The sequence below is a fragment of the Poecilia reticulata genome, linkage group LG21 (assembly GCF_000633615.1).
Source record: "Poecilia reticulata strain Guanapo linkage group LG21, Guppy_female_1.0+MT, whole genome shotgun sequence".
In the NCBI taxonomy this organism is placed as follows: Eukaryota; Metazoa; Chordata; class Actinopteri; order Cyprinodontiformes; family Poeciliidae; genus Poecilia; species Poecilia reticulata.
Window position 1 is genome coordinate 10581458 of NC_024351.1, and position 22131 is coordinate 10603588.

The 22131-nt window shown below is 38.7% G+C and overlaps 3 protein-coding genes across 9 annotated transcripts in view; 1 reads left to right on the forward strand and 2 right to left on the reverse strand.

The window, feature by feature from the left end:
- Nucleotides 1–766: 766 nt before the first annotated feature.
- Nucleotides 767–3101, reverse strand: churc1 (churchill domain containing 1). Of its 2 annotated transcripts, none has more exons than XM_008397538.2 (5): nt 2837–3101; nt 2391–2435; nt 2180–2315; nt 1281–1351; nt 767–1190 (listed from the first exon to the last, which is right to left on the reverse strand). In XM_008397538.2, exons 2-5 carry the CDS (start codon nt 2427–2429, stop codon nt 1098–1100), a joined length of 339 nt encoding a protein of 112 aa, XP_008395760.1. In that variant the 5' UTR covers nt 2430–2435; nt 2837–3101; the 3' UTR covers nt 767–1097. The 2 variants fall into 2 exon arrangements, with proteins under 2 accessions (XP_008395760.1, XP_008395758.1); XM_008397536.2 differs by lacking the exon at nt 2837–3101 and adding an exon at nt 2559–2626.
- Nucleotides 2691–13153, forward strand: znf106b (zinc finger protein 106b). Of its 5 annotated transcripts, XM_008397541.2 has the most exons (22): nt 2691–2769; nt 3041–3197; nt 3302–3363; nt 3882–4085; nt 4940–6079; nt 6158–6210; nt 6298–6473; nt 6554–6620; nt 7192–7364; nt 7465–7525; nt 8373–9042; nt 9421–9470; nt 9555–9688; nt 9789–9923; nt 10361–10477; nt 10568–10759; nt 11203–11265; nt 11416–11535; nt 11644–11715; nt 11790–11861; nt 11970–12116; nt 12550–13153. In XM_008397541.2, exons 2-22 carry the CDS (start codon nt 3105–3107, stop codon nt 12604–12606), a joined length of 3858 nt encoding a protein of 1285 aa, XP_008395763.1. In that variant the 5' UTR covers nt 2691–2769; nt 3041–3104; the 3' UTR covers nt 12607–13153. The 5 variants fall into 5 exon arrangements, with proteins under 5 accessions (XP_008395763.1, XP_008395761.1, XP_008395762.1 ...); XM_008397539.2 differs by having other exon boundaries at nt 6158–6473; XM_008397540.2 differs by having other exon boundaries at nt 6158–6473; nt 7210–7364.
- Nucleotides 13154–13297: 144 nt separating this feature from the next.
- capn3b (calpain 3b) overlaps nt 13298–22131 on the reverse strand; it is a 10462-nt gene continuing 1628 nt past the window's right edge. Inside the window, exons 2-23 of one of the 2 annotated variants that reach the window (XM_008397544.2) lie at nt 21366–21435; nt 20270–20388; nt 19487–19620; nt 19015–19183; nt 18748–18831; nt 18566–18657; nt 18368–18445; nt 18022–18182; nt 17773–17942; nt 17693–17704; nt 17399–17607; nt 17254–17284; nt 16818–16835; nt 15983–16069; nt 15809–15886; nt 15667–15724; nt 15514–15578; nt 14871–14939; nt 14712–14790; nt 14482–14598; nt 14182–14240; nt 13298–13687 (exon numbers count right to left, since the gene is read on the reverse strand). In XM_008397544.2, coding sequence (XP_008395766.1) covers nt 13661–13687; nt 14182–14240; nt 14482–14598; nt 14712–14790; nt 14871–14939; nt 15514–15578; nt 15667–15724; nt 15809–15886; nt 15983–16069; nt 16818–16835; nt 17254–17284; nt 17399–17607; nt 17693–17704; nt 17773–17942; nt 18022–18182; nt 18368–18445; nt 18566–18657; nt 18748–18831; nt 19015–19183; nt 19487–19620; nt 20270–20388; nt 21366–21435 — 1986 coding nt within the window. In that variant the 3' untranslated portion in view covers nt 13298–13660. Of the gene's footprint in view, nt 13688–14181; nt 14241–14481; nt 14599–14711; nt 14791–14870; nt 14940–15513; nt 15579–15634; nt 15725–15808; nt 15887–15982; nt 16070–16817; nt 16836–17253; nt 17285–17398; nt 17608–17692; nt 17705–17772; nt 17943–18021; nt 18183–18367; nt 18446–18565; nt 18658–18747; nt 18832–19014; nt 19184–19486; nt 19621–20269; nt 20389–21365; nt 21436–22131 lie in introns of both variants that reach the window. The other variant, XM_008397545.2, reaches the window with a different exon arrangement.

The following is a 22131-nucleotide window of genomic DNA, read 5'->3' on the forward strand; positions in this document are numbered from 1 at the left end:
ACACTGATTAGTCCTACATTTTTTAATATTAAAAAATGGAAATTCCAACTTTTTTTAGGTCCTTAAATGCACTAGCTAAACATGTTAGTGGGATAATCCTGAAAACCTTCATTTTTCTGTGAGATTTATCTCTACCTCTGTCAAGCAACCTGCAGCACATTGTTTTTTCATCTTTTTTGGAGTTGAATTTAAAAAGCTAATAAAAATTGCAGTATAAAAGTGCAACTAACAGAATATTTAAAAATTTATTGCAGCGATTCAGTTGAAAAAGTGAAACTTGTATCTTCTATACGAGTTATATTTTAAGTATTTTTATTTTTAATTTTGAGGAACAGTTCATGAAAACCACAAATTGAGTTTCATAGATATTTTAAATATTACAAAATAAGATTTTTAATACAGAAATGTTTGCCTCCTGTAAAGTATCTCCCATTATGATAGCAGAGGCTGCTGAAAATGATGAGCCTGTAGTTTATCTGTACATTAATTTTTTTTGTCTTCTACATGTTTTTTCTTCCACTCAACTTTCCACTAACATGCTTGGATACAGCTTCGTTTGCAAGTCTTCCCAATCAGCCATTACAAGGGTATAACATTTTAGTATTGGATATTAAATATATCTGATAGTTTTTTCTGAAACATTAAAAAAAGCTTTTCAAAGATATACTAATTTATATAGCTCAAAAAACACCATTCCACTCTTTAGAGATTGTTTCTGTTCTTATTTAACCAAATATTAATATTGGACAAAGAGCACAAAAAGCAGTTTTCATGAAAATGATTTCATTTAATTCAATATATCCAAACCAACCAAGTGAGAAAGGGTAAGTAGACATCTTTTGAAATGATTCCAACCCAATGCAGTGGTACAAAAATCTTTACAGTCAATTATCAATTAAAATACAGATGATTGTTTTTTCTACAATAAAATTTTGCTCAACTGCCAACATTACAAAGAGCATTTCAAAACTATCTTAAAGCAAGCAGCAAAGCCCGGTATTCACTTTCGATGGGTGATGATTGGAGCCTTTTAAAGGGTAGCCGGTGTCATCCATGTTGGCGGGAAGCTGGAAATTGCAGTTTTCTGTTTCTCATATTTAGAAGAGAGGCGCAGACTGCCGGGGGTCATCCGGTAGCACGCTGATGGAGTCCTCAGCCTTTCCACACAGCATGCAGAGCATCGTGTACTCCTGCACCGACGGAACGGGGATGTAAGACCATCTGAGTAAGTCCGTGGATCCAAGTGAGCGCTGTAGATAAATCAAGATGCCATTACTCACCTGATACTCGTCTACGACAGAGAACGTGTACTCGTGTCTGGCGATGACGTGGTCACAGTTTTTGCAGACATCTGGAAAGACAAAGAGATTAGTGGATGTTTCCTCAGAGTGCTGGTTATGGACCAACTGCTACTGGAAAGACAGTCTGACAAGTAACGCATTAATTATTAAGTGGAAAGGGAATTATGTTTGATTTTTTTTAAGCATTAAAACCTGAAAAGTAAGGTGCACATTTTTTACTAGCCCCCTTTATCGTGATACCCCTAAATAAAACTTTACTCACCTTTATAGTGAGCTTATATTGAGTAATGTTTATCAACAAACAGCATCAAGAAGATGGATGTGGAGAAGATTTGCAAGGGTTAGGGCATAAAATATGATTTTCAATCTATTGTTTTAAAACGTTAAGAAGATGGAACAACTGCAAATCTACCTAACTATAGTTGTTCTCCTAAATTGACTTTTGAGCAAAGAGAACAATGCGAGAAGCAGCCAAGAGGCTCCCATGATCGCTCTGGAGGAGCTGCTGAGTTACAGCTTGCTCGCCTGCAATCTGTTTCTTTGTGGAAGAGTAGCAATAGGGTTGAAGGAAAACTATTACCTCTATGCAGAATGTTAGGTTTGGTGGAGAACTAACACCGAAAATCACACTTTCCCTGGCAAGATACTGGAACTGGAGCCAAAAGATTGTAGTACAACAAACCGACAAGGGCTAAAAATGCACACCACACTTTTTAGATTATTATACGTAAAAGCAATTTTAAAATGTTATTTCCCACACTTTCCATCACACGAAATCCTAACAAAAAAAATCAAGTTTGTATTTGTAATGTTACAAAATGCTTAAAAAGTCCATGAGTAGGATATAATATATTCGTGATTGGACAAGGGACACTAACGGTCATATGTGACAATTTCCTCCCCATCATCATCCTCGGTGGCCTTGTTGCTGATCAGCACAAAGTCTCTCTGATGGCAGTTCGCACAGCCCAGATAGTTCATCAAGTAGGAGCCGCTCTCCAGACAAGTATTACCCTGAAACAACATAATTCCTCTGTGTGCCACCACGACAAATGAAACTTTTCAGATATATCGGCAGCTTTAACTTACCCGGTCCGGGTATTCTTTATGCACACAACCGTTGCACATGTTGACCTAAACTTTCATGAAATAAGACAAAACAAACAAACAAAAATGAGTGTTAAAGCAATAAGCCCCTAATAGCTAACATTTAGCTGAATATTTTTTGTAGGAGTAGCCCCTCTTCCGCAAGAGGACCTTTGTCAGATCTATAGAACATCCAATGTGGTAATATGGTGCGGAAAACTTTAAGCTATTTCATCCCCATGGTTTGTAGATCTAATCGCTGGAATTTCCGGTGCTAACAAGGATGAACTATTGGTCGACGTCAAATGGACGTAAAATACGTCAGCAAACATGGCGGCGGCGTAAAGAAATGTGGGTTTTGCAGCCATGTGAATTTTGTCAGGTATTTACAAAACTTGTTTTAACAACTTTGCTGTTTTGTTACATTTGAAAATCCGAGCAAAACTTACTTAAATGTTCTTAAAAGCAGTGTACCGTTGTATTGGAATCGCTTCGATTGTTAATGTGCAACTGCTAACTAAATTCTCAGAGATTTCAGTTTAATACAACGTTGTCATGGATTTATTTGTTTAAAAATAACAATTGAAACATTTTATCGAGCTTGCATCTTGACTGGTCTTTTTCCTCGATAACATCTTTGGTATTTAAACTAGTTCAAAAACAAGGTAGAGACGGTGAGTGTTTGCAGTTTGGACTCAGGATCACAGTTGTTCAGACATGGCAGGCGTACAGAACAAAATAAAGAAGCCGTCCTCCGGAAAGGTGAAGGAAAACTTCTGCATTGTATGTCGCCACAAATATTTTAAAACAGTAAGTGGCTGTAGTTATTACAAATTTTTATTTTATTTCATTTTCTGTCTTTTTTTTGTTTTCATTAAAGAAATCTAACTTTGTTTTTGTCTCCCCAACTGCAGCTAGCACATGATCATATGCACAGCAAGAATCATCACAGTGAGCTGGACAAGGCGATGGGCAAGTAAGTACCATTTTTTGTGACAGCAAAAATAAATATTCTACGTGTTTATGTTGTAGAAACGTGGCACGTTGTGAATTGGGATACAGTAGCAAAAACATCATTATTATTATAACAATGATGTATGATTTCACTGAAACAGAAACGTGCTGTTGCACTAGCCCTCCCCAGAAATCAGCATCATTTGATCAATATTGGAAGAGGTCCCGTGATGTTGGAATTAGAGTTTGAAATTTTCCACATCTGGATTATTATGTAAAAATATTTGTATTTCCAGTCATCGTCTTTAACCAGTTTCTAAAAGTTGTATCCATAAGGCATGTTTTAACAAGCCTTTATAAAACTCAAACTTGTAGCATTCTGGGATTATGATTTTATATTATTGCATTGATAGGATCTTTGTCATAAAGTATTATTAAGCAGTATTATTATCTTTTAAAAATCTTGAATTGTTTCAAAGCTAGAAATTCGTCTGTATATTGTTTATATGTGATGTATTATTTCTGTCATCATATCAATAGGGGTGCCATTCACAGTTGCCAGGCATGCAAGATAAATTCATTGGATTTGAACGCATACACCATTCATACCCGAACATCTCAGCACAAACTTCAGCTTAAGAAACTGAAGAGCAGCAATGTTAAGCCTGTCTCTCTGCTCCAGAGTCTTGGCCCAGCTGCTGTAAAGAGCATCGAGATGAGAAACAAGGAACTGAATAGAGTGACGTAAGAATTTCATCTGCTTAATGCTTTTCTGTTTCAGACAAAAAAGTGAGTTTATTTTGTAAAACAAAAATAAAATATGGAATTGAATATTTCAATATTCAATATATGATTGAATATTTAGTTTACTTTGTTCTGGATTCCCATAAGTCATTGCTGTGACAATAGCTACTCTTCATGGGGTCCACATCATAAAAAATACATTTATTACAAAAACAGTTCGACACTTAATATAACATTAGTTACTAAACATACTGATTCATAAATATACAATTAGAAGACTTTACAGTCTTCGAACCCCTATGATAAGCCTGGTGGGCCACCAGGCTTTACTTGTGCCCCACCAGGCTAAGCATCGCTTATTTAAGGTTTTTTAAATGTTTGGATTTTAAAGACTTTATAGTTGGAGTTTGGGTATTAATCTTTCAGTCTTTCAATAACACATAATTATCAAGTGATATTTTCAAATTTCCTGTCAACGTTAAGCATTTTTTAACTCAAAAGCACAACAGACCACTGGATGAATGACTGCCTTAGAGCCCAACCATCAGGCTTAGCAGGTTTTCCAGGGGACACCTTGCTTTATATAATAAATTAATTAAACAGGGCTCTTTTAAAAGTTCTAGAATTTTTTTCATTTAAAACAGGAAGGAATTGACTTATTTTTAGATGTATGTTTTTATACCTCTCTAAAGAAGTTTTGTCCAGCATGCACAAAAATAAATATTCTGTCCAGCATTCCTGTTGCGTGGTGGAAGAGTGAAGCAACCTTTTAAAGCGTGCGTTGTGGTAAATTGTGGAAAGTCTAGCTAAATGTAAGTTGATTATATAAAAAGAATGGTTGTTTGTGCTTTCAGAAAGAAAAAAAAGAACAAGGCTAAAAAGAAACAAAAGCGGGAAGCCCGTCAAAGGCGTGCAGAGACACAACTATATGGAGTCCAAAACGGGGGACTGCACTCCAAAGAAACAATACCAAAACAACCCAAACAAATCCAAGGAAAAACTCCAAATCAGTGGCAGCAGCCACACTTCCCAGGAAGCAACTGTGGTGTCATTCAAAATAAGGAGAACAAAATGTTCCCCATGCAGAAACCACCTCTATGCAGACCATTTCCTGATCAGAACTGGAGACCACCTTATCAGCCAAGAGCTCCTGCTGGTCAGCCTTTTCATTACCAATATGGCCGGTATCAGGACCAGCAATGGCATAATGATTGCTTTGCCAACGACCAGTATTGCCTAGAAAATATGAACAGTTTCCAAAGTAGTCCAAATAGCTGCTCTAGGCCTCCAGCTGGTCCGTCGAAACAAATGATGCCCACAGTGAGCCAGAGCAACTTGAACGAGCAGAAACCCGTGGGAAACTGTTTCATCACCAGCGGACCGCTCCCTCAAGATGGAGCCAACTTGCTTGCTCACAACCAATTAGAGGAAGGGAATTCCTCTCAACCAAAACATGGGAAAACCGAGTCGGTTTGGCCAGAAAGTTCAAGCAGTTTGGATCTGGGGGATTCCAAAAACAAATCTGACAGTCAGGCTCCTGCGCGGGACGTTGATGTTGGCTTCATGCTGAAGCAAATCAGGAGAGCACTTGGCGTCAGGGAGCCATGCAGGGCGGATCGAGAAGCCCGGCGGCAGAACGGGAACGACCACACTGAGGATCACAGTGCAGAGAAGCAAAATGCTGCAGACCAGCAGGCGGAAACTCTGGCTAAGACTGAGCTGGCCAGCATCCATGCTACCACCGCTAATGCTGATGCTTTTCCTTCCAGTATCACCATCAATGCTTCAACCTCTGTGATGCCCGCTGAGCCCAATTTTACCAAATCTCCTAAAGTCCGGGTTGCCCACAAATCCAGTATGGCTAAAGCAGCAAAAGAGACCATTCATAAACCAATCCTAGACAAGCTGCATCACCAATCAGGAGCCAAGAGCAGGTCGAACCGGGATGAGATGTACAGCAATATGAAAAGGAAGAGCTTAAAAGGCGCGCCGCGGTGATGACCCTCTCCTGGCACAAGGTGTTTATTTTGATCTCTTGACCTCTTGGTGACCTCTCTTCGTTTCTCATTCAGGTTCGGAATCGAGTTTGGAACCCAGCCGACGGACGTTGAGCGCCCTCTGCAAGGTGACTTGCCGCTATCTGAGGGTTTCCATTGGGAATCGTTTCCAAACAACCTTTTAGTCCCGTCTCCCACTCTGCCCTGTTCACAAGGCGATCAGCTTGAAACGCAGTCAGACTTCCAGACACGGGACTATTCAGAGCAACCCGACGTCCCCCCGGCAAGCTACAGCCGCAAGAAGGCAAAAAAGGTTACTGTGAAAGTGGAACCAAAAGTGGAGGATGAGGATGAAGAAGTGAGCATGAAGAGGACAGTCAGTATGGTGGAAGTAAGTTGGGCTTTAAAGTGCGGTATCCAGTTAGATGACCTTTTACAATGGTGGAAGTTCATTATTGGGTATTTTTGCAGGAAGACGGCCTTTCTGACAGACCAAGCTGTAAAAAGAGGAAAACAAAATCAAGAAAGGATAATTTAGGTACATGAAAATCTTTTGCTTATGTGTCTTCTATAAACTGTTGGGACATGATAAGTAATTCAAAAGGTTTTTTTTTATTTACAAATCAGACAAAAAGCTTGTATGTGGTGTTATTTTAGGGAACATAATACCTAAAATATGGAAAATCATTGTTTTACCCATTTGCTTTATGTAGGTTAAACAAGTTTTTTTTAAACACTGCAGAGTTCCTACAGTCTGCAAAAATAAGAAATTTATTTTTATGAATTGCCCTTTTTAAATTAGTATGTTAAAATATAGACTCCATCTTTTCTTCTGTCCATGCTTTCAGTTTGTCTTTTGCAGGCCTTGTAATTGAAGCCTGACCTTCATAGAAACATTGCAGATAAATTCATATTTGTTGACTGAAAAATGGACTGAGAAATTTGATCATTTGGAAAATACGCATTAGCTCTGACTGATTAGTTTTGAAGTTTAATAAAACAATGTTCTCCCATCCTTCAATCTGAAGGAAATGTGTGTATTTAATAAGTAGCTGTGGATAATACTTGATAGTGTTTGTTCAGATTGTACTGTGCTGTGTTTCTAAAAGTCTTGCATCACCATGCAGACCAGAGTCGGATGGACCAGCTGCTGGCTGTCTCGCTCCGGGAGGATGAGCTGAGCCACTCGCTGCAGGATCTGGACCAGTCTCTGATCCAGGCGCGCAATGCGCTGCAAACTGCGTACGCAGAGGTCCAAAGACTGCTGCTTCTGAAACAACAGGTCCTGCCGGCTGTTGAAAAACGCAGCATCTTTTATTCTCTCTTTCTGTCTTTCAGAGATGGTAACTTAATGTTTTCCTCTGGTTTTCCTTTCCTTTCAGGTTACAGCTGAGGTCAACAACCTGAGAACACTACGCATTGAGATCCTGCAAGGAATGCAAGGTAAAATAAATCATCTTGTATGAAGTCATTTAATCACAAAAATGAAACGTGTAATTTGATTCATCTAACGATACGTTAATGATCGCAAACTTGAAACTTCTTTTAGCAACTTAAGAAAAAATTTTGGCCATTCCATACATTGATAAAAAAAACAGCTATATAAATCCACTTTAAATTCATTAAAAATGAGAGGATAAATATTTGAAATATCTGTATTCAATAAATGTTTCTCAAGACACAGAGTGATTGATCGTGTTTTACTCAAAACCTTTTGTCAAAAATCTGTAATACACACTTATAAAACATTTTAGAGATGAGAATAAATGATCTCCACCTCTTCACAAAAACGTCACCCCCATTCAGAGGTACTGTTGGTGGAGTACACAAAAATTTTACTCAAGGAAGAGTAGCACTACTTCAGCATATTTTTAATTAAGTAAAAAAGTAGCTATCCAAGAAATGACTGGAGTAAGAGTATTTTACCAAAGTCCTGAGTAACTGATCAAAACATCAATCATTTTATATTTAAAGCAGTTTTCCAAATTAGTTTCTTTCAAAATAAAACTTATGAAATGTGTGTCTGTGTTTGGTAAATCTTTAATTAAAACAAGCTTGTTCTTTATTCTGTGAAATTATTCACAGTGTGTGGATTATACATCTGAGTAAAAATTACTTTCAAAAGTAAAAATTTTTTCCAAAAAGTTATTCAAGTAAAGGTAAGTAGTTTACTGCCAATCCTTCCAACGAGTTGCTTTGCTCATTTCAGATTTCCTTCCAGACTAACAATTCAAATGAATTTTACAATTGATGATTATGACTCCTAAAATATAATAATTATCTCTAACAGAAGGATACTCTGGAGCTACTCCAGCAGAGCAGAGAAACTCCTCACCTGGTTCTGCATCCACCATGCCAGCAACTTCCTTTCCTTCCTCATTGATCCTGCAGCGGCCTGCAGCAACCCCGCCCTCTTTAATGACTCAACCTCAGCCGGCTCCCCTCGCCCGGCTGGCTGGGTCACTGAAGCAAGAGGCGACTCATGAATTCGCAGCGGGACAGACGAGTCAGCTGTTCGTACCCTCTGCTCTGCAACCTACCACTGAGGTCCCCACTTTAGCTCACGGACCTCCTGAATCCTCTGCCAGGCAGCAAGAGCAGGAGATGAGGGACAGATTGACATGTGGAAAGACCAAGGTTTTGGAAAAACAAATATCTGAATGTTTGGATGTTGTGGAATTAGCGGAAGAAAATCAAACAACAGAACAGGATATAGGAGAAGAGCCTGGAAAAGAGTCCTCCTCGCGTGTGGACGAGGAGGACGATGAGGGCAACGAGAGCGACGACTCAGTGGAGGTGGTAAATGCCTCCACCATGGATGTCATACACATTGAGGAGTCAGAATGTGAGGATTCAGCAGAGACAGTTTCTCCAGAGCAGCCCGAAGATCCCCAGGAGTCTGTGAGCCTGGAGTTGAGCTGTGTGAGCACGCAAACATCTCAGCAGTGTGAGACAGAGAGGTGAGCTGGGGTCAAGTCTCTGACGGAAGGAGAAACTTTAAGGCAGGGGGCGTCCAAAGCGCGGCAAATGCAGTTTAAGAATGATGCAAATTTGTTCCTTGAACTTTTTAATTTTTAATATTACTACCAACATAATTTTCTTACTAAGGAAAATGTTAAATATGACATAATATATCTGTCTTTTTACCACCAACCTCTTATAACGTCTGTTGAGAGACATTAACTGAAAAGCTGACTTTGCTGCACCCACTTAGCTTTAATTTAATTTATTCAACTACATTTTACTCAATAATTTTGGCCCACGTGAGAGAAAGTTTGGACACCCCTGTTTTCTAGAATGTGCCTGTTTTGCCAACTTCTGTTTCTCCAATCCCACAGGAAATTTGAGCCTGCAGTTGAGCAGAAAAAAGATGCGAGTCAGCCTGCAGGTAAGGGTTTTTTTTTGTTTTTTTTGTCTTTTTAAATGCGCCACATTGAAAAAAATGATGCGTCTAAACACGATGACATTCCAGAGTCTGTGGAAGAAAAGGATCCTTATTTCGGGGAGTTTTTGAGTCATTCCGGCCCCGTCCACGGCCTCCAGATCCACAACGGACAGCTGTACACATGCTCAGGAGATAACACGGCCCGGGCCTACAACCTGCTGGTAGGATGCTGGACATTCAATAGCAGCCTTCACAAAACAGAGAAGCCTTGTTGTCTCAGACATGAACGGAGTCTTAAAAAATGTGTTGTCATGAATTCAGACCAGAGAGTGTGAAGCGGTGTTTGAGGGTCACACAAACAAAGTCAACTGTCTGCTGGTGTCCTCTCTGCCGAACATGCCGGCACGCCTCTACACCGGATCCAGTGACCAAACTATCCGCAGTTACAGCATAAAGGTACGAAATGTCTCTGAAAACATTAAAACCATGGTAAATCTTTTCTCCTTCTTTCCTCCATTTCTTTATTCTTTCTTTAGTTCTGTCTTCCATCCTCCCCTTCTTTGCATCCATCCATCTCATGGATTTTGTAGTTTTCTGTATATAAAAAGAGATTTTCTGCCAAAAATTTGTAGGAAACTCTATTTAAATTCTTAAAGTTGAGTTCAAAAGGACTGATTAATGTGAAAAGCTTTTAGTGCTTCAGATCTTTAATATCAAAGATTACTTTCTTGGTGGATGACTGGGTTATTGCATTACATTTAGTCTGTTCATTAACCCTTTCCTCTGATAACCCTTAGAATATATCTCCTGAAAGTTGAAAGAAATCAGAAATTGTTTATCAGTAGCGACTCTTCTTTTACACTTTGGATGTCTTTATTTGTCTTAATTTGTAGTCCAAAAAGTGCCTTGAGCAGATCACCCTACCAGACAGAGTGCTGTGTTTGCACATCGCCTGGAATATTCTGTACGTCGGGCTCGCCAGCGGCTCTGTCATCAGCCACGACCTGAAGGTCAGCAGCCATTCTCCATCAAATCTGAACCGTTTGAGGCCGCGGAAAAAAGGCGAAATCCTCATCGTTTCCCCGCTTGTCGTCCTTTAGACTCTGAAGGAGCTGGACGTGTTGGAGTGCCACGGCCCACGCGCCGTGAGCTGCCTCGGCACGTCTCAGGAGGGCGCGCGGCGCCTGCTGCTGGTCGGGTCGTACGACAGCACCATCAGCGTCCGCGACGCCAAGAGCGGCCTGCTGCTGCGGACGCTGGAGGGTCACACCAAGACCGTGCTCTGTATGAAGGTGACGAGAGCGCGCCGTCTGATACCGCAACATGTTTCTACTCCATGTTAGGATCATTTCTGTTTCTCTTACATGAAAAAGGGTGATAGTAAACACTCTTTAGGGAACTTTAGGGAAAGATTCAGAGTAACAATCAGCTTCCTATTGTTTCCTCATCTCCGCTCATAATGGCTCTGTCATTATAATTTAGTGTCTTGCAGAGGAATTGATACCAATTGAACTTCTTCATGTTTTATCTTGTAATAACAAACCGCAATGCGTTTGATGTGTTAAACCAACATGCTTCAACATGTGGAGGTTATGCATGAGAAGGTTTGTAGCGTTCCTTTAAACTTCTCTTACACCGTATTATTCTCTGGCTGTCTTGCTACAGCTCAGACTGCTGTCTCTCAAACATCTGTTGCTGTTTAGTTTGTTTTAGTTTACTTTTCTGTTGTTTTCAGGTGGTGAACGATCTGGTTTTTAGTGGTTCCAGTGACACATCTGTCCACGCCCACAACATCCATGTAAGTCCTCCACATTAACTGGCCACATTCTGAATAAATCAGAGTGTGCAGCCAGTAAGAGGATAATTTTTAAACCTTAATTTGTGTTTTGTGACCATCTAGACCTGTATTTCTTTTCAGCTTCATGCTCTCTCTTCTTGATGCTTACAGACTGGGGAGTTGGTTCGGATCTACAAGGGTCACGGTCACGCCGTCACATCCATCGTCATTCTGGGGAAAGTGATGGTGACGGCCTGCGTGGATAAATTAGTTCGTGTTTATGAGCTGCAGGTATTGGTGGCCTTGTTGAATCCTGAGATTTGCTTCCATGTGAATTATGTCAGTCAGACCTGTGGGGATGAAACCACTTCAAGCATGCTGTCTGGTTTGTTTTTGTAGTCCCATGATCGTCTGCAGGTCTACGGGGGTCACAGTGACATGGTGATGTGCATGGCTGTGCACAAGAGCGTGGTAAGTGGACTAAAAGCAGCCTTAGGTATTAAAATGCTGGATTTTCAGATTCATTGATAAATCGTCCCAAACAGATCTACACAGGCTGCTACGACGGCACCGTTCAAGCTGTAAAACTCAACTTGATGAACAACTACCGCTGCTGGGTAAGAACTGCAGACAGACGGGAAGCTTTAACCCTCTCAAAGTTGCATTTTTTTTTAGTATTATTTGTTTGTTTGTGTAATATGTGGTTATGTTTGTCCTCTGTCCAGTGGCAGAGTTGCTCCCTGATTTTTGGCATTCAGGAGCATCTCTTTCAGCACCTCATCCAAGACCACAGCAACCCCAATCTGCAGACGGTCAAATGTCGCTGGAAGGAGTGCAACCATTTTTTTAGCACACAGCAGTCAGTCAGACAGGTAAGTGTTTTCAGGTAAAATATATATACATATATATATATATATATGCATATATATATAATTATCTTAATTAAAAACTTTTGAAAACCATTAATCATTTTCCTTCCACTTTACAATAATGCACTACTTTGTGTTATAACATTAAAGACAAAATATTAAAAGTTCAAGCGACCACTCTTTTTGCAGAGCTTTTAGATGTAATTTTGTGAACTTTATGAATATTTATTAAAATCAGAAGAGTAGATTTTTAATAACTGGACCCATTGCATTTATTTTAATATCTGCTCAGAGCTTTAAAACTTTGTTTTGTTTTGTGCTTCAGACTTCTCCTCTCCTGAAAGGGATTCAGATATTCTTGACATTTAAGCATCATATTTCCTATAAATATGTTGACTTTGTAAGCTGCTAAGTTATGTTTGGGATTTCCCTGCAGGAGCTGCCCGAACACATGCAGAACCACATTGATAGTGACTGCAAGCTGCAGCCTTGACAGGAGGGGAGTTGAGGCTACGCAGAAGACAATGCAGAGACTATCGTAGCTTTGCTCTTTCCTTTGTAGAAACACGGCTGCTGTTGATATTCAGGGTTTAAATTGTCACATCTGACTTTTTCCTGGAAACATCTGCTGCATCAGACGTAAAGAGAAACTTCAATTTTTTCCAGTTTCGACAGTATTTCCTCTGTCCAGTTTTTTTTTTGTCTACATGGTAGAAAGTATCAGTCATCCTTATTTGACACAATTTTAGTTAATACCGAATTGATGTTATTACATACATGAAGCAAATCCTTCAGATCATTTCTATAAATAATCAATTTTAAGTATTATTTGTGCACTTAAGCAAAAATAATAATGCTGACGTCTTCCAGCATAATTGTATAATGTAGAGGCCGTTTACACTATAAACATAAACATAATGGTGTCATAATTCAGTAGATTTAGTCATCCAGGTGCATTACAACAATATCACCCAACTGGTGTAAAATACTGATCTGTTTTTAAGGATTATAATACTTAATAAAAATGATTTGAAATTATCTTTCATGTCCATCAGACTGACATTGATCTTGTTTTGGTGAAAGAGTAAAAATCATTTACTAGTTTATAGCAACAATTTCTTTACGTTTCTGTATTTTGCCATGTAATTCCTGCAGGAATAAAGAAAGAAAGTAGTGCTCCATAATTCATTTAACTTTCTTTATGCTTTTTGCTCAACATTAATATGTACTGTTTGTGTGTGGTAATAAAGCAAAACAAACATGTTTTCCCTCATTCTTTTAAATATTGTTTCCAGATAGATTTAGCAAACAGGTTCTTTCATATTTATAACATTAACGTTGAGATTTTTAAAAATATTTTCATAGCCTGAGATGAAATTGAAAACTTTGATAAGCGAAAATTAAATGCTTAAGCCACAATGTAGACTAAGCTTGCCGTCAAAACCTGGATTTAAAGACATTTAACAGTACAGAAACATGATTTAATGACTTTTAGAGTCTAGACTCTTAACGAGGTGTGATCAAGTAGATCGCTGGGTAATCTTCATCTAGGAATACATCGTCAGCTGAAGCCACTGGAAGAAAACAAAAAACATTTTTAATTCACCGTTTTTTTTCTGGTATTTATCCAAAGTATTTAATCCTTATTTTAGTTGTAAATTAGATTTAGATGCATCCTAAAAATTGTTTTTGTAAAATTTTGTAACCAAACAAACCACTTAAAGGGAAACCAGCAAACCCAGTGGAAAAGACTTTTTTTTTTGTGTGTGTGAAATATTTCTGATTCTTTTATTTGAATGTTTAAGCAATTCAAAACAAATTTAAAAATTCTTGCTGCAATATCCCCTCCCAGCTCATGATCATGTGCATTTTAAGGGGTTGATAACAGATGCATATTTAACTTGCTAAAGCTATTAAATAGGAGTTATTTTTTATCAGCAGTCAAATATCCTCTGCGGGTTATGCCAAAAGAAAAGCTCACTGATTTCTACAAAATGCAGATTTAAGTTTTAAAGAGGTGAAACACAAAACGCCAACGTAAGCCAGAGAAATAAACAAAGCAACTTGCCTCCAGGACGTTTAGTTTAATTATTCCGTCTCCGTCTTTATCAAAGGCATTAAAGGCCCCTGAAAAACAAACAGATAAAAACAAATCAGATCTCTTTTTATCATCTTTGTGAATCCTGCAACTTATTCCGATCTAGTTTATGCCATTAGTACGACCTTTGGCTTCCTATGTGGAATATGAAAAAGATTGATTCTTGTAATTTGGTTATTTTTCCCTTAGCGAAAAGGCAAAAAGTGTTTTAGTTTTTTTCTTTTGGTGTCTGTAGCATGAAAAGCTAAGTGTTGAAATGTTTTGACTCACTGAACATTCCCTCTAGTCTCACAAAACAGCAGATGTAGCTGTCAAAGTCAATGTTGAGGTGTTCGTCTGCGTATCGCATGGCTATGATGTCGTACAACTGTTTGTTGAGGTGAAACCCTGCAGAGACGGAAACATTTTTTTTTTTTAAGCCCAGTGACGTACAACTTAAAATCAGTTAGAATGTAGACCAAATATCAGTATCTACAACTGATTCATGGTTTCTTTCCCACCTGCATCATTGACGGCGTTCCTCATCTCGAAGCTGCTGATGGAGCAGGACTTGTTCTGATCGTACTGTTTGAAGATGAGCTGGGGGAAAAAAAGAAGACATGTGGACCCAACAACCGTCAGCATCACCAGACATTAAATCAGAGCTGAATGTGTCCTACCTGCCATGCTTTTATCTTTTTCCACAAGTGTTTGAATTCCTGGAAATTCAGTTTCCCCGATCCATCAGTCTGAGAAATAGTTGGTCACAGAAAAATAAGTTCACAGAACTAGATATTGCTTCTAATGAAGGAAAAGCAAGACCATTTTTAGAAATAATTTTAGTAATGCTGAGATACTAAAGCAATCCATAAAGTCAATTTCTTAAAAAAATAAAATAAAATTCTATGGAAGTAAAATGCAAAAAGAAATTAAAAAATTCAGTCTTTAGTGTTTCAATAAGTCATGTGCTTAATGTAGATTTTTATCTGTTTGTTCCAGTAGTTTTGTATCTTTTAAAACACACTGAACCAACGAAAGTCCTGAAATTAATACAATAATAACGCGCAGTCATTTATTAATTCACAAAATTACTAACAAGACTAAAATCTGTCTTTCATAACAGTTTCCTGTTTTTGAGCAATTCTTGGAAGTGCTATCATGTTGCAAAGTCTTATTCTTGTTCAACCTTCTGACCGGTTGTGCCACATTTCCCCAAAAACTTGATTAAAATAGAAAATTCATTCATTGTGAATCCACGAGTCAGCAGGGAAACACCCTCCGTGTTTTTTAACAACTTCCTGCTTTTAGTATTTTAAAGGATACATCCATTAAGGCGATCATGCTTCGACACGTCTCGAGGCTGAAGCCTTCTGTCTTTATCTCACTATCTGTAAAATAAAAAAATAAAATAAAAAAAGCAAAGATCAGAAAATAAAAACCTTACATGGGTGCTGTAAACAAATTGTAGCTCTTTACGTTTAGAAAGAACGTTCTTCATGATCGTCTTGAGTTCGTTTGCACAGATCTCCATGTCCTAAGAGAGGGAGGAGATATTTGCCTGATTTAACAGCCAAGACATGATAGTTTCTGTAAATCTGCCTCCTTCCTGCATACACACCTCGCCTGCAATCTGTTTGTAAATGGCTCTGAACTTTTTCTCTTCTTCAGTCTCTTCCTCGGCTTGCAGCAGTTTCCGCTAACAAATGGATGAGAAGAAAAATAAAATCACAAGCATTTTTCAAGTTTACTTCCTATGGACAAGTAGATGCATTAAAGCATCAAAGTTTATTACCTTTGGTTTCTTCCTCTTTTCCCCCCGAATGCCATCATGCTCAATTTCTTTGTTGGCGCGCGCTCTGTCTGATACAAATACAATAGGCTGGCGTGTGTGACACCCCCCAATATGAAAGAGGACATTAAAAAAATACAAGAGTTAGTTGCGTAAAATAACAATGACCTAAATAACTACTGACACCTCCTGAAAGGAAAAAAAGATGTCTGAAAACCTTGAAATAAATTCAGTTTTCAGTGGATTGCTAGCATCTCAGACTGAACAACAGCTACAACTACAACTGTAGTTTTCACTGACGAGGTAAGCTTCCTTACTGGTGAACATCAAGAACCTAATTGGAATGACATGTTCTCTTGCCTTTCCCATTTTGAAGCATCACTAGGAGGAGCTGGTGTCTGCTGTCAAGTCAAAGTAAGAAAATACTATTAATTACCGATAGAGCATTTTAACTCTATTATTAATTAGAGTTAAAATGCTTTACTGTAATTAATAGTTGGAGTAAAGCATTTTTAAAGCTTCTCAATCAGTTTCAAGTCTGGAAATTTGCTCTATTTTTTGATCTGTGCAGAGGTGGACTTGTTTTGGAGGTTTTTAGATCCTTATCTTGCTGAATAATGAAAGTGAACAGTCACAAACTGATGGTCATTTGCATTTTATGTTTGTCTTAAGTGATCTTTGTCTAAAATGAACATTTCTTTGAGGACAAAACATTTAAGCAAAAATTAAAGTAAAAGATCTGAAGGAGGGTGGGAGCTACTTTTTCCACAGACATGCATGTTAAGAATTCCTGGATTTAGCTCAAAATCCAGGAATTTCAGCTTTATTCTGTTATTACCTTCTTTTTCTTGACTTGCTGAAGGACAAAGAGGAACAGAGGAAAAAAATAGATTAGAAAACACATGAATTGATGGCAAGAAAATGAATAGCAATGATAAATGTAAGACAGTTAAATTTCATTCTATTCCATAGATGTCCCTATATAGCACAATTTATTATATTATTGGGTTAGTTTTTAATTATTCAGTCTGTCTATATTATTCATTTCTGATACAGATTTAGCAGCATATTTTGAGTCCCTGTGCAATAAAACAGTCCTGAATTTTACTAAAGCCACTGGCCTTAACATTTTACTGTCACCTAAGTCTTCAAGCCTTCAAACCCTCAAAAACTGGAAAAGTTAATAAAATCGATTCTTACACAGTTCTGTAAAAGTAAAAAAAATCCAGCTGCTACAACATGAGCCACTATAAGTCTACCATCAGTGTGCAAACCTCTATTTGATCGATGGTGCTCCCTACTTCCCTATGGAAAGAAAAACACAGACGTAAATTACCAACATTCATTCTTATTTAGTTTTTTAATTTTAATCCCTAACTTTGGCCCTCCGAATGTAGCTGGAGCGTCAGAGATGCTTACTCAGATGTGCTCTGCTTCTCAGAGAAGACCCTGAGGATGAACTCTCCCTCCTCGTGGGGTTCAAAGGTCGTGGGAATGATGGCATACTCTCCCGGAGGCAGTCGGAAACGCTCCGTCACCTCCCGCAGGTTGATGTAGCTCTTGCATTTGGCTGTGGAGGCTGTGTAGAGGAAGAAGTCCTTCTGCAGATGTTGATTCTGGCCTTGCATCTGCGCATTTTAATGTCTTCAGTTGACACATGTAACCTTGGAGAAAGTCCCGATCGGATCATTCTTGAAGACGGGTATACTGTACCTTCTCTGGCACCTGCAGAACAAGCCAAAAATTAGCGTTTTCAATTGATGTTGAGAATAAATGTGTCATGTAAACACAACCTTGTAGATAGAAAATCCAACGGTAAGGAATTTTGCTCCTTTATGGCGCTGCATCCTACGACCCTTTTGCATCAGGGCTACAACAACAGTGCAGGCCACCTGCCCGTCCTCTGGGTCGTCATCCTCCTCATAAAGCTGAAGCCGATACTGAGGGTTTGTCCAAAATGTGTCTATAGGGAATTTGTGATATTAAACTAGATTATTTTTTTTCAGTTTGATTTAAAAAATGTCTTCATTGAAAGAGCAAACCTGGGAAGTTCCTGCAGCCACCAGCAGAGCTGCCTCTCACCCAGCGACCTTCATTGACCGAAACTGTCCAGGTCATCCGTTCGTCGCCCTGCAGTCCGTCGGGGGTGAGGTTACACATCTCCAGTTTGGTGAAAGTCTTCTTGAACTCATCAAAGGACATCCTGGTAAAAAAAAAAGGACCAAAAATAAAGCTTGAAAGAACAGTGAAAAAAAGCTTGAATATAATTGCGATCCTTGACCTGGAATGAGGAACATCTGATGTCTGAAAATTTCATGTTTTGGGTAAATTTTTATTAAACAACTAAACACTAAAAACAAAATGAAATGCTGCAGCATTTTCACTCACCAGAACTCACTTGTCTCCACTGTCTGTTTCTTCAGATTCTCCCTGTCTGCAGTAGAAATAGTCGACCACTGATCTGACCTATGAAAAAGACCGGCAAAACAATCACTAGACTTTACATATTTAATGTGCAATTATTCTTGATTTCATACTTGATTTTAAATTAGTTTGCAGAAGCCATGTGGCCATTTTACATCTTACTTGGCACTCCAGGGACCCTTCCAGAGCACAATTCCCCACGGATTGCGTAGACGAATCAGGCGGATTCTGGAGTCCTTTGAGACTTCGTCGCACTGAGAAAACACCACATCCCATTTCACGTTAGAAACGTCTTCTACTGCGAGGACGTGTAAGTCTGCATTCAAATGACATTTCTGTTGCACCTCTTCCAGGCCGATGATGGAGTAGGCGTGACCCCTGACCAGCCCATGGTCAGTCCGGGACTCCATTTCACTGGCGGACGAAACCTGGCAGACATTTCAAAACAAAGGTGTACTTTTTTTTTTGTAAAGTTAATTAATTAATTGTGAAATGTTCTTCAGCTGACAGAAGGCCTACTTTTTGCTTCTTTAGGGAGGAAAAAAACCCATCTTTACTTCATTTTCACTGCGTTTTAGCAGTAAAAATGGAGTGTTTTCTCCAACACTCACATCTATGGAGCTGCCCATCAGCGAGCCCCTCTCCAGCGCCTTCCTCATGATCGTGAAGAGATCAGCAGGTGCCTCGGACAGCTCAAAAAACTCAGTGACTCCACCTGTGAAATCCTCCATGGCTTCCAACGTGTTTCCCCCTTTCAGTGCCTCATAAGATCCGTTCAACCTGAGAGAGAGAGTGAGAGAGAGAGAGAGAGAGAGAGAGAGAGAGAGAGGTCAGCATTGCTGAGGTGTCTGATCTCAAAGGCTTTTATCGCAGCTTCTGCAGCCAACTCAGGCAACATGAGACGTTTTGTGGTCGCATGACAAAATGTGTACATCTTGATTAGACATCTGGTTTCCTGCTTTCCTTCATAAAAGCTTTTTTTTATGACATAAGTTTGCATCTAATCCAGAGGAAACAGTATGTTATAAATATGCTTTTAAACAAGAAGGTCGTGGCTGAGCCTCGTAGACAGACGCTCCTTACTTGGCGTAAGCTTTTTCCAACAAAGCGCTCCAGAACTCGTTCTTTCTAAAAGATTTGGTGAAAACCAGCTGGTTGTTGCAGGTGGGGATGCGGTCATCCACAACCACGTCGATCCATTCACCATAACGCCAGAACTGAGTGAGAGACAAATGTGAAATCCGTCACCAGGCAAAGATGAAATCCCACCACCTTTATGTGAGAGCATATTTAAACATTACCACTTAAAACTGCCAATAAATATCTCTGGAGTGTATTTAAAAGCAATGAAAATGAATCAAGAATTTAATTTGCATGGAGTTATGGGACTCTCTTATCTGTATCCTCAGCAATAATTAGTTTTTTTTGCTGTGACTTGTGAAAATAATTTGGTATGTCATCATAGTATTTACATAGGTATGTATGAAATCATAAACTTTCATACATTGTTTTTTACGAGTCTGTCCTTTCTAAGCACAGATTTTATGTAAATTTAGTTTATCAGGTCACTGAATTTGAGGTCCTTGCATTTTAAAATGTTATTCCTGACACCAACTAGTGCCGTTTTTCCAGAATAATACTCTTTCACCATCGTGCTTGACAGAATGAGGTGTTTGTGCTCATACACCATATTCAGTTTTCTCCAAAAATAAAAAACAAAAAATGCTGCGTATTACAGCCAAATAACAGCGTTTGTCCTGGTCTGTACAAACATAGGCCGTTATTTTAGGAAGGTGACAATATTTTAAAAACGGTGCCACAAACTGTCATTTTCAGCTGCGCCTCGCATCAACACTGATATGAAACCTGAAAGTGGAAGATCCCGGCGTAATTCTCAGTGAAGCTCTGGTCCGGAGGAATCACTCTGTACAGCAGCTTCTCGTTCAGAGTCAGGCAGGCGATGGCGGCGAGCAGCCAGCAGTCCCCTGCCAACAGATTCATGATCTATGAGGGCTGTGGGTTTATTCCAAGCAAACATTTGACTCTGAGCCACGTTGCAGCAGGTGTTCACCAACAGTTACAATGGAAGTTGCTCCATGTGTTTAAGTCATCAAGCATCTTTCGCTTGAGCGCCGGGTGCAGTTATTCTTTCAATTAACAGTAGAAGTAAAATAAATGCAATTTGTTTAGAAATGCAGTTTAGTAAAAGACTGTTTTGCCTAACTTTGCATTTTCATCCAAGTCAGACAAAATGTTTAAAATATTAAACTGAGCACACTGCGTATCTTTTAAAAAGGCACTATTGACCCACCAATCATAGAAAAACATATATTTTTATTAATAACCTTTTAATGTAAACTTATAAGTAAATACATGTATTATAATTTATACCTAAATAAAAACATTAGTTGCAGATGTGTCATTTTTTCTGTATAAAATCAACCTCTTGATGGGGACGAGATCAGAAGCTTCACAACGTTTGCCTCCTTTAGGAATCGTTGTAAAGGGACATTTCGCTGCTTTTCAACCTATGCAACCATTCTTAAACACAAAGTCTTCTCAAAACTGAACTGAATTATCCCACTCTCAAAGCAACTTTGATTTTATCAGGCTAGTGAAAGTAATTTTTAAAAATGTAGAAGTTTGTTTTCTGGTTTACCCATGCCGAGTTAAATAATCATAGTTTAAGACGCTGATTAATGTGTTTTTATTTGTGGTTTTCAAGTACCTCAGTAAACCATAAAAAGCTGGAAATATGGAAAATTAATGATCAAATATTTTAAATCAAAGATAAAAACCATTGCATTTTTTGAAATTAATTTTTTTTGCGTTTTAAATCTTTAAAATATTTTATAATTGTATAATTTTCCAGACTGCTCTGGACTGGGGTTATGCTACAGTTTTGAAAAGCAGCATGCTAATGCAACGTTGCCTGTAAAAGCAGGACCAGCTTAAAAATTACCCAGAGTTCCTTGGCAGATGTCGGTTCTGTTGGCCCCATCGACGATGAACTGGGGATCTTCACAGATTTCCTGGAAGGCAAACAAAAATGTTACATACAACTATCAAATGTCAACTTAGATTTAACTGCAATACTGCAAAAAAGCCAACAATTAACAATGTAATATATTAAATTAGTTGATATTGCCAACAATTCGGATTCAAAATCGTCTCTTTAAACCACCTTGAGGTGCATTTAAAGGTAAGAAAATGCAAAAGTAAACAAGGGATTTATTAAATAAGGTTAACTCTGATATCCTGCGCGCATGAGCTACCACAGAGGTCTAAAAAGCTGGACTCGTGTTCTTAAATTAGAGCTTGCTCCACTGCTGACCCCCCCGGAAGGGATTCATGTGTCACTAATCTCAGCCAAATGCCTCAAGCATCGTGCAGAAATGACACCCCAAATTAAGTCAACTGTGACAAGGTGAGACACATTTCTTTTACATAAATAACCAAACAGCCATGCTGAGAACTAGTTTTATCCAAAAAAGATTGTTTGACCTTGAAGCACAGGGTTTGACTTCAGACAGTTGTTTAAACTGGACAGGTTGGTGTCAGTTTTCTCATCTTAAAGCCTTCAAATATAATTTCTTTGAAACTCATGTTTATACTTCATATGCAAAATCCAACGTTTAGTCTGATTATGTTTATTCATTCAAGGAAAAAAAATCATCCTTCTCTTCTGCTCACTCCACAGGGTTTCTGTAGAATTAGGTGTGGGGGGG